The sequence below is a fragment of the Pteropus vampyrus genome, unplaced genomic scaffold, assembly GCF_000151845.1.
Source record: "Pteropus vampyrus isolate Shadow unplaced genomic scaffold, Pvam_2.0 Scaffold81, whole genome shotgun sequence".
In the NCBI taxonomy this organism is placed as follows: domain Eukaryota; kingdom Metazoa; phylum Chordata; class Mammalia; order Chiroptera; family Pteropodidae; genus Pteropus; species Pteropus vampyrus.
In genome coordinates, this window is record NW_011888862.1 from 5,440,055 (window position 1) to 5,452,259 (window position 12,205).

The 12,205-nt window shown below is 36.8% G+C and overlaps 1 protein-coding gene across 1 annotated transcript in view; it reads left to right on the plus strand.

Annotated features, from left to right (window-relative positions):
* The window catches only part of TXLNG (taxilin gamma), a 55,313-nt gene that overhangs the window by 17,480 nt on the left and 25,628 nt on the right, over positions 1 to 12,205 (plus strand). Inside the window, exons 2-4 of the mRNA XM_011363048.2 lie at positions 7,121 to 7,424; positions 8,797 to 8,868; positions 10,081 to 10,172. Of these exons, the coding sequence (XP_011361350.1) occupies positions 7,121 to 7,424; positions 8,797 to 8,868; positions 10,081 to 10,172 (468 nt within the window). The remainder of the gene's footprint in view (positions 1 to 7,120; positions 7,425 to 8,796; positions 8,869 to 10,080; positions 10,173 to 12,205) is intronic.

Sequence of the window (12,205 nt, forward strand, 5' to 3'; positions counted from 1 at the left end):
CTGTCTTTTTATTCACAGAGTAGAAGGGACAGAAACTTTATTTTTCTTTTTTGGCTTTTAATTCCCATGCACTTTCAGTTTCAAATGTATTGATCCAAAAAGCTGTTACAAGTAATAGATGAATACAGAAATGTCTATAATAGTTATTCTTTGCTTCTACAGTTAATTGTTGGTAAACTGGTGACTCTCCATTTTGAAGGCATCTTGTCTTCAGTTAAGGAGTCTTCTTAGGTTCAAGTATTGAGACAGTGGAGGGAAGATGGAGAAATGAATCCTTTTAGGGACTGGGAAGGGGGTGGTATTCCTGGGGCCTAGGGTTCTAGTAAACTCTCATGGGGCCAGATGGCATGCTCTCTCTAGTGTCTTTCGAGCTACAAGAGCTAACATGTGCTGCCCGTGACTATAGACTGATCAACAAAATGAAAATGTGATAGCTTTTGTTTTATGATTTTGTTCAGGGAAAGGTTCAAATAGAAATTAATCTTGAAACTATTTATTGTTTCATTTTTGTTTGAGATTGGGATTTAAATAAACATTTTCTCCTCTTTTTCCTAATGATAGGTACCACATTAGAGAATTCTGTTCATCTTGGTATTTAGAAAAGCGACAAACTGTTATGAAGGTAACTCATGGTCCTTAACTCAAAGGTAACGACAAGCATGCTGCGAAAGCCCAGTGGCCTTCCCCTCCAGCCCCATGCACCCAGTTTCTCTCCATTAATATATTTCTTATACAACACCCTCTCCCACAAACTCCCAAATCGTGGCATACAGTGCATATTATAAGGTAGTTTTCTTTTTCTCTTTTCAACCTATCTTTATAGATCAGTAATTACACAGCCACCTTATTCTTTCTTAACAGATGCTGTAGTAATCCATTGTGTGGATATACCACAGTTTTTCCATTTCGTTATTAATTAACATTTAGAGTATTTATCAGTAGGAAAAATGGATAAGAAATGAATTTGCTGGTCAAAGCATCTGTGGCATGGTGATTTTTTTCCTAACATTTTATTATGAAAAATTTCAAGCATACAATGAAGCTGAAAGAATCGATACTGAACATCCATATAGTCACTGCCTGGATGCTACTGTTAACAGTTTATCATACTTGCCTTTTCACTCCTCTGTCCACCTATCTGTCCCTTCCCCCATGAAGCCATGGTAATAAGTATGTACGTGCTGAGTTTTAACAAATGCATGAAGCTCTCTGTAACCAAACCCTTATCAATATATAGAGCGTTCCTGTCACCCCAGAGTGTTCCCTCGTGCCCCTTCTCAGACAATGCCTGCCCTGAATTGTACTCCTTAGTGGTTAAACTAATTTATCCCCCAAGCAGGAATGATGAAGAGGACCCCACACCCTTTCCCACACAGTGCAGTCAGAGTTTTGGATGTGAAAAATGGTATCTGCCAGTTTTAAGTTGTATTTCTCTTATTGTAAGTTCAGCATATGTTCACAAGCCATTCATATTTCCTTTCTGTGAATTATTCCTTCATATCGTTTGTCCATTTTTGTTGGGTTGTAGATCTTAGCACTCTTTAAATCATTTGAGAATCTGTTTATGTTAAATAAAAGGTTAATTTTTATCTGTGACCGTGCTTAGAATTTTTAGTAAAATTTATATATGTTCTGTGATGCTTCCAGTGTTCTGTTATTAGTGCACGTAGTTTTCTTTTTGAAATTTTTTTTAATTCCAGGAGCAATAAAAATTCACTGTAGTAACGCTAGAAAACATAGTGAAGCAAAAAGAAGCACCACCCATAATTATACAATTTAAAAATAACCATTATTAATATCTAGATGTATTTCCTTCCAACACTTTCTGTGTGAGTGCGTATATACCTACTTACTTATACACATCCACATATGTGTGTGTGTATAAAATATATGATGTATTATGATGCATACTGTTCGTAATTTGTTTTTATATATAGTATTTTGGGAGCATCTCTCCCTATTATAAAATAGACTTTTATAAGATGGCCAGGACAAGGCTGTTTGTCTAGCAAAGAGTAGTCACGAAGCAATATATGGTTATGGTTAAGAATGTGGACTCGGGGACTAGACTGCCAGGGTTCAGATCTTTGCCCTGTTATTTACTAACCATGACCATAGATAGGCAAGATACTTACCTTACCATGCCACAGTTTGCCCATCTGTAAAATGGAGGCAGTAATAATACCTATCTTGTGACATTGTGAGGATTAAATTAGTTAATACAGGAAAGTACTTACAGTAATGCATGGGTGTACTATTTGCTGTATAAGGTGTTAGCTGTTGCTGCTAGCATTTATACAAGAGATTGTATCCAAGAGAAGTCTTCCAGATTGGGTATCAGAGAGGGCAGAGTAGATATAGAATTATATCTATAAGATATAGAATTCTCTGCTTAAGGAGATGAGGGCTGAGAAATCATTTACAATTTAAATAAGCTTGCTGGCCTAAGAATTTGATTCGTATCAAATAGCCCAATGCAGAGCCTTAAGTAGGTTCTTGAACGAATAATCCTTACAGTAGAAAAATTGGGGCCTACTATTTCAAGAGTATTTGTAGACTGGGGTTTGAATCAAGCCCAGCTGGAACTGGGTTTATTCATAAACAAAAAGATTTCGTAGAGCTGGAGTAAGTCTTTCATTAGCAAATGTGAAAAATACATCAAAATTAGTTGCACGTGAGAGAAGGGACATATAATGTCTTGCTTGTCTAATGATAAAATAATAAGTGGCATTTTTCTCCAGCTTGCATAATAAGGCTTAGATACTTTCCATGGCTTGTGTTCAGTTGCCATTTTCGTTCTTTGTGTCCTCCATCAACTGGCATTTGAGTAACTTTTATGCATAAACTATTGCTATCTAGGAGGATATGCATACCAAATAAGTGATAATATATGTGACAGGAGTTTAGTAGTGAAAGGGGTGTCTGGAAGACAAAATAAGAAATATTAACTAAAAATAGAGAACGATGAAATAAAATTAGGACAGCATGAGATGTGACGGTCGTACACTGTACGGATTAGCTTAATATCTTTATGCTCAGTACTACCAGCTATTCTTTTGAGTTGGGTGAACATTTTGGCTTTTCTAGAGTCTTTAAACTGTCTTTTTTCTGTCTGTGGTAATTGTTCGGACCTGTATGCCTTTACTCTATAAGCCAGAGTAACTTTTAATTAAGTCTCCTATGGCATTTTGAAATAAATATATTGTGCCTTTTTTCCCAAATTGAGAGAATAAGGAACAGTAATAAAATATTTGCGAACTATGTATATGATAAGGGACTTGTATGTAGTATAAAGAACTCTTAGAACTCAATCATAAAATAACAGATCACTCAATTAAAAAAGACAAAGGGTCTGAATAGACATTTCTCCAAAGGAGTTATACAAATGGCCAATAAGCACGAGAAAAGATTCTCAACATTATTAGGCATTAGATGAGATACTTTCACGCCAGCTAAGATGCCTGTAATCAAAAGGGCAGCGTCGATGTGGAGAAATTGGAATCCCCATACACTGCTGGTGGGAATGCAAAATGGTGTACCCACTTGAAAACCAATGTGGCAGGCATATCCTCAAAAGGTTAAAATACAGAGTGACCGTATGACCCAGCGGTTCCACTCTTAGGTCTATACCCTGGAGAAATGTAAACATGTCCACACAAAGACTTGTACATTAATGTTCATAACAATTATTCATGATAGCTAAAAGTTGGAATTAATCCACATGTGCATCAGCTGAGGAATGGATAAATAAAATGCACTCTACGCATATAGCAGAGTAGTATTTGGCAATAAAAAGAAATGAAATCCGTGATACATGCTACAGCTACAAGGTTTCGTGAATGAACCTTGAAATCATGCCATGTGAAAGAAGCCAGACACAAAAGGCCACATACAGCATGATTCCATTTATATGAAATGTCCAGAATAACCACATCTATAGAGACAGAAAGTACACTAGTTGCCTAGGGCTGGGGATAATGGGAGAATTAGGGGTTTATAGCTAAAGAGTACTGAGTTTGTTCTAAAGTTGATTCTGGTGATGGTTGCACAACTCTGTGAATACACTAAAAACTAGTGAATTGTACATTTTAAATTGGTGAATTGTATGTGAATTACATCTCAATAAAGGTGTTATAAAAATTACTAACAGAACTGAAAAACTACAGATTAACCAGCTCATTACTCTCATAGCTTTCTTGTTAAAATTGACCCTGGGAGAGGCCTCAGGTTTTCCTTGGTGAAAATTATTTATGCGCTCCATCTTCCAAAAAAATTGCTTGCTCATTATATTTCGATAGGGCTTGACACCACACTTTCTGGTATTATGTGGGTTTTATTATCATCACGTTTCTGAGAAATCCTGTTATGTGTTAGAGATAAACTTCATTTTAATTATCTTTTAACAGACTTTCATCAATATTTAAAGCCATCATTGTGGTTTTGTAGCCCTATTCTTAATACTAATGGTTTTCAGGGAATAGGTTTGAAATTTATCTTTTTAAAATTGGGGAAGATGTGATTAATAGTACTCATTTTTTTTTTCTTTATTGCTTTTTTAAAAAGGGTCTCTGTTAACATTATCTATGTGCCCAACTAGTAGATGACAGTTTGATATAAAGTGGAGGTGGAACTAGTAGTTATGCATAATGTCACGCTAGAATGATCATTTTGCATATAGCTTGCTATTAATACTTCTGTAGTGTGTTATTTGAGTGTATTAATGGCTTTAAGAAGTTTCTGCACTAATCAAATTTAACAAAGGACATTTCCTAAAACTTCATCATGAATTTTTTAACAAACTTAATACCTATAGATTATACTTAAGAAATACCGCTCAATGGAATATATTACATATGAAAGTGAATTTTAAAATTTTTTGGAAGAATTTTAAGAGTCCTTCAGTATTACTTTGTAAGTTCCTAAAATCTGAATTAGGCTTAGAGTGTGACATCAAACTGTAACCCTGAAAATAGACAACCCATTTCCCCTTAATGCATTACTTAAAAAAAAAAAAAAGAAAAGTATTACATGTACATTATTTTGATTTTTAAAGTATCATAAAAAGCAACACATCTCTAATCTTTCTCCCCAGAGGAAAATAATTGTTTTGGTTCTTCATAACTTTTGAATAATATATAAATTAACAACTTTTAAAATAAACCTTGTGAAAGTAAAACATACATTCAGAAGGTATACAAAGCACAGATGTTTAGGCTTTAATGAATTTTCACAAAGTGAACATCTGTGCTGCCCCATCTAGATCAAGACAGAATATTGCCAAGCACCCCAGAAGGTCCTACCCTCAGCAGTAACCGCCATCCTGATTTCTAGCACTAGGGATTAGCTTTGCCTATTTTCGAACTTTATATATAAATGGTTTCCTAAAGTCTGTGTTCTTCTGGCACCTCCCTTACTCATCTGTGTTGCTGTATCTAGTAGTAGTTCATTCTCATTTCTGGATGGTATGAACGTATTAGAATGTATCCATTCTTCTGTTGATAGAAATTTGGGTAGATTCCATTTTGGGGCAATTACAAATAGCCTTGCTCTAGACATTCTTGTCCTTCGACTGCACATATGTACACACTTGGGTAAAATCCTAAGGCTAGAATTAACTGGGTTGGAAGGCATCCATATTGCCAAAGAGGTTTTCAGAGTAGCTGTACCAACTTGTTCTTTCAAAAGCACAGTACTTGATTTATCAACATTAGACTAAAAGATAAAGATTTCATTCCCTTAACCTCTTCATCTCCTGCTTTGATACTTTAAATTATTTTTAGTTCTTCAATTAGATATTGTAATTTGAAATCTTTGTTCTCCCATTAACTTTGGAAAGTAGCTTTTGTCCACTTGTTATAAGAGAAAAATATCAGACACCTTCTCCCTCAACTGTATTATTCAAAACAGGAAGAAGCCCTTTTTCATACAAAGAAGAAATGTACAAAATTTAAATTTGTGCCACATCATATGATCAAGCAGTGTTAACAAGGGGGGAAAAACAAATGGGTTAACAATATGGAAGAGAGAATAAGGTAAAATTACTGATTTGAGGATAAAATACTAGAATAAAGCCATGTGTCCCATGCCTACCACTTGTATTAGTTTTAAGTAAGATAGCTACTTAAAACATTATTCTCAAAATTTCTGTGGCTTAACACGAGAGAAATTTATTTTCTTGCTCCTCTATTAGTTGGTTTTGTTGTGGCCAATGTGTAGCTTTTTGTGTCTGGCTTCTTTCATACAGCGTAATGATTTCGAGGTTCATCCATGAAACCTTGTAGTTTAATAATAATAGCGGCGGGGGTGTTCTTTGTAAAAGGGTGACTGTCCTTGTATGTCTGTGGGATTTAGGGGTCCAGGCCGCTTTCATCTCAGGGTCTTAAAGACTTCTGCATTCAGCCAGAATGGAGGAAGAGGTGGTGGAGAGAGAATGTCTACTTCTAAGAGTAAAAGTCTTGTTGCAGAAGGGACAGTCACCACCTGGGCTCACGTCCTGCTGGTGGGAACTTCACATGGGACTCCCACTAGATGTAAGCGGCTGGGAGATGGAGTCCTTGGCTGAGCACTTGTCTGGCCGTGCCAGCTCCAGAGGACATTGAAAGAGCACGGGCTTTTGCCGGATAGCTAATGAACCATCTTTGCTACACCATCCCCTTGAAGACAAGACCAGAATGATTTTTCTTAATTGAGGTAAAATCGATATATAACATTTTGTAAGTTTCAGGTGTACAACATTATAATTCAACATCCGTTTACAAAGAAAGCACCACACACACCAGAACAATTAATGTTCATTACCTTGGGATAATTTCACATCTGTTAAGATGCTAATTAGTGGTGAGTTTTTATGGGGAAATAAGTTTAGATTTACAAATAAATGGCATTTCTTGCTTCCTTTGATACCACTTAATTGTGTGATTTGTTTTAACTTGAATTTTCTTATACTTTACAGTTAGGTCACCACTCCAGGAAACTTAGGAACTACATACCATACTTAACATTAATTTTACAAACCACTAAGAAAAAAACCGTCAAACCTATGGTGTGCCGTTGGTTCTAAACATCCATTACATTTGATTTAAACCCCTTTTCCATCTTTTTTCTCCTCCCTTCCTTCTAGTTTGTGATTGGCACAATGGAAGAAGCTGGAATGTGTGGGCTTGGGGTGAAAGCAGATGTGTTACATAATTCTCAATCAAATGACATTCTTCAACATCAAGACTCGCATTGTGGTGGCACAAGTATCAAGCATTCACTGGAAGAGGATGAAGGCAGTGACTTTATAACAAAAAGCAGGAGTTTGGTGAGTCCAGCGTACTGCACACAAGAGCCAAGAGAGGAAATTCCTGGGCGCGAAGCTCGAACAGACCCCCGTGACAGTCAGCAGGATCCCGAGTGCGGCAGGAACAAAGACAAAACCCTAGGTAACAGTCTGCGCGGTGGTTGGACGTTTGCACGCTGTCATTTACTTACACTTTCGCACCGGTGGTTATGAACGCGGCCAGCATTGAGGTTTTTGTTTAGCTACTACATCTGTTCTCTTTAGTGGCTCAGTCGGCCTGTCGGCTGCAGGTACGTGCAGGTGGTGAAGATAGCAGAGTACAAAGTTCTCTCTAAGTAATCAACAGTCGGCTTCCGTGAAAAAATTTCGGACCGACTTGGCAGAAGTAAACTCGACGTGCCTTATTTGTATCTTTAATATAGTCTGACCAGCATTTACTGTGAAAACTGTAGATTTGATCTCTTTATTTAAAAACTAGTCACAAAACTTTAGAGACAACATAGTGTCATCTATAGGTCAGAAAGTGGGTTAAGACTGGCTTTCCAGGGTCTGTTTTCTTTCTCCTGCTGTGTTTGAGATTTCGGACTAAGAATGTGACATGTCACCTCTCATTATGACATCTCAGTCTCCTTTTATTATAGCCTTACTGGTTGCCCCCAAGGCTTTATACTTATCATACCTAAGATTAACAGTGCTTGATTTGTATGATTTCTGTATGCTGAATTAGAATTATCCTTATTAAATCCATTTTCTGCTACCTTGGGAAACTTAAAAATATATAGAAATACGAAAAATAATTTTAATTTCTTACAAACAAGACAAATTTCTTCAAAGTCAGCAGCCCCAGTTATATGTGTAAAAACAGATGGAGTCTTACAAACTTACACACATAGCATTACCATGTGACCCAGCCATTCTCCCTCTAGGTATATGCCCAAAGAGATTGACCACATGTCTCCATGCAAAACCTTATACACCAGTGTTCGTGGCAACATTATTCTCACAGCCAAAAAAGTCGAAACGAGTTATCCATCAACAGATGAATGAATAAGAAAATGTGGTATATTTGTACAGTGGAATGTGATTCAGCTATTTAAAAAAAGGAATGTAGTACTGATACAGCTAATGTGGATGAACCTCGAAAAAATTATGCTAAGTGAAAGAGACCAGACACAAAAGGCCATGTATTATACGATTCCATTTTATATGGAACGTTTGGAATTGGCAGATCCATGGAGACAAAGTTAGAATAGTGGTTGCCTGGAGGAAGGAGCAATGGGGAGTGACTGCTGTTGGGCACGGGGTATGTTTTTGGGGTGATGAAAATGTTCTAAAGTTAAACAGTGGCGATGAGGTTGTACAACTTCGTGGACATATTCAATTGTATACTTTAAAAAGGTGAATTTAAAAAAAAGTTGATTAGCGTTGGCTTTATTTCATTCACAGTGAAATGTTGATAGTAGAACGTGTAAGTTCAACTTCAATATCACAAAAATAATTTTTCTCCTTACTAGAGTTTACCAGTGAAGGACAGGGATTCCCACCCCTCACCATGCATTCGTTCTGTACAAGTCAGCTAATGAACGGTAATCGAGCTTGTAAATATTCCTCAAAACATTCCTTCTATCATTGATAGGGAAAGGAAAAAGTCAGTAGGTGAGACTCATTACCAGTAAAAGGGTGAATTTTATGGTATGTGAATTGTATATCAAAAAAACCCAGTGAGTGTGAGTTTAAAAATCATAAAAATTGCAAGTCACATTACGTTTATTTCCAATTATAGTCAATAATTATGTTCAGTCATGTCTTTTAAAATTTGTATTGGCCTTAGGCCGAATGAGAAAAGGTTTTGTTACTAAAATTTTATGTAGATAGAAAAATACTCTATTTTGAAGTCAGCCTTTTTTCCTCATAGCAGTTTGTATATCATATACCAAAGTCATTTTAATATATTTTAAAATGAAATAGCCTACATGCAAATGAACATTCTAAAAAATAAAAATGATACCTACCACCCAGCTTAAGAAATAAAACATTACCACCTAGGAAGACCAGGTGCTGTAGGCGTAAGCTGACAAGGTCCGTGCAATCTGTGAGGTCAACCAAGGGTTGCCTTGCCTATAAAATTAAAAATGTATAGAGAAAATAAAAAATAATTTAAAAAAATAATAAAACATGACCACTGATTTTGAAACACCGCTTATCCCCTCCTATCTCAGCCACCTGCTTTCTCCCTGCCAAAGTCTTCAAATATTGTTTTTGAGCTCTTTTCCCTGAGGGAAGAGCGATCTTGACATCTTTTTTATTTACACCGAACTTGGTTAACACGTAGAGTATACTTAGTAAATCATCAGAAGTTATTTAAATTGCTCATAGGAAAAGATAATGTGTCACATGTGATCATGTGCATCTTATGCAGAGAACCCACTGAAATTCCCTTTGAACTTGCTTCTATGTTGGTATTCGGTTAAGAGGAAGCTTTTAAAAATATTCTGCCCTTTGTAACTTGCCCTTTGTCTTAACTTGGACATCAGTGGTTAAGCAAGAGTTCTTACAAATAGCTAGCAGTCTTAGTGAGTAAAGAAATTTGGGGTGGAGGTGGGGCGGGAGGGGTGCCTGCTAATCCCGAAATTAAAAATAGCTCTCTTACTTTAGCCAGTAAATCACTTATTTCTAGTTGTAGGCATAAATCATTTTACTCTGGATTTCAGAACATAGGAAGTCTTATGTAGAATTTCCAGGTTAGATTCGCTCTCATCCTTCTTCCAGGACTTATTTCTTATCTTGTTCATCATCAGGAAAAGAAGTTTTATTATTGATGCAAGCGCTAAACACCCTTTCAACTCCAGAAGAGAAGTTGGCAGCTCTCTGTAAGAAATATGCCGATCTCGTGAGTATTAAATCAAGGGACTGAGTGAGATCCATATAAAATATAGCAAAATGTGTGTGTGCTTGATAAGCATTTTAAGGTATGATTTTGGTGTAGCTTTAAATGTAAAATTATATTTTATTACAAAATTGAAGAGGAGAATCCAATTTCTTGGCTTTTTTGTTGCTTGTATGACATCATTTTATAAGGTGATACAGAGAGAACAGTATAATGCTAAGCTCTGGCATAGATTTTGTAAAACTCAGTCCTAGAGTAATTCTAAGTCAGCATTTTCATTCCTGTATTATGATGCTTTAAATCATTTGGGGTGTAGTGGTTCCCATATATTTCTCCCAAGGGAATTAAAGGCTGTAGCCATTGTGATTGAAATTTTGAGTTAGGTGAAATTGTCTGCTAAGACAATACCAAGACTCAGGAAATTTTTATTTAGCATCTGCTATGTGTCAGGCATTACTTTTTCCATCTTGCAAAAAAGTTGACCTCATTTTTTTTGGCTTATGTTATTTCAAGTAGCATTAATTCTCTTTTTAAAATTAAGAAGCTGTCTCAACATGGAAACTCTGCCATCTTATTTAAGCCGAAGAATGGGAAAGTCGTAGAACTCTTGAAGTTAGAGTTGTGGGAAACTTTTAGAATTCTAATATAAATGCTGAAATTAATGCCTTTTGTGAAATGCTTATGTGAATTATTGACAATTTATATGCATTTTCATCTCTTGTTAAAGCATGTCATAAACACTACTTTTTGCCAATGCCCAGCTCTAAAAATGGATTCTGTTTATTACCCAAAGAATTACAGTTACTTTCCCTCAGCTTGTAGAAGAGTCTCTGTATGCCCACACGCACGTAACTGGCATTTCAGCAGTCAGGCATCTTCCATTTGGAGCAGCAGGAAACCCTGTGCATCAGTGAAGATGGCCTAGGACACATGCAAAAGTGGCAGAAAACACAGTGTGGTCAGACTGGCGGCTTCAGGAAAAGAACACTTCCATTGGTTCTAGAAGACAGTCCCTATTCGTTCCATCCACGTGAGGAGAATCATGTGAGACATGGTGGAAAAAGAAGACAAGAACAAAAAAGGGGGAAAAAATGGAGAAAAGAGTAAAAGAGAGAACAAAAGCACTGTAGAGGGTTAGCTTTCTGACTACGAGGGATTAGGAGAAGAAAGGGCAAATAGTCACCGAGGGCAGGCCGCCTCAGACTCACACAGATCACTGGGGCTTAAAAGGCACATTCTGGTTCACCAGGTCTGGGTTGGGGCCTGAGAGTCTGCATTTTAACAGGATATTGTCCGCTTTTGGATCACACTTTAAGTAGCAGGCGTCTAGGGTGTTTTTGTCTGTGGCGCATGTGTGTGTTTAAGTACCAGTGATAATCACTAAATCCGTCTTAGGATATGACACATTGAAGACTTGTCTAGTGAGTAACCTCTCTGATTTAGATTGGTGCTGAACATATGAAGGATGAATACGTTTTCAGAAAATGTTCTAAAGCTTGATTTCTTTTTTAAAAAATTTATTTATTTAAATTAGTTTCAAGTATACAGTACATTGGTTAGACATCTATATAGTTCATAAAACGATTCCCCCAATTGCTCCATCCCCCCTGGCCATCCACCTATAAAGCTTGATTTCTAGAAAAAGTCTTTCTGAGAGGAATATAGGTTATATGGCAGCGAGACCATCAAGGGACTAGTAGCCTTTTCCCAAGGATTATTCAGACAACGTCCCTTTTGCCATCTCTGTCCTCTGCCCTTTTTGTGACAGCATCTTTTGACGTTACTAATTCTTGTCGCATGGACACGTAGAAAAGTCCTGTTGGGTAGATGGAGTAGTACACTGCACTGTCATAGGGATTGTCCGTCTGGGAGACCTTATGGCAGCCCCATTCACCAGTTAACATGGGTACATGACATTGTCGCATTTCACTTGCTAAGTGTGGCTAGTGTTAGGCGGGTAACATGGTCCTTAAGTACACTATAGTGCTGTTCTTTCCCATTCCTTAGTTTGTGTAGATTATTATAGCTAATAAGAA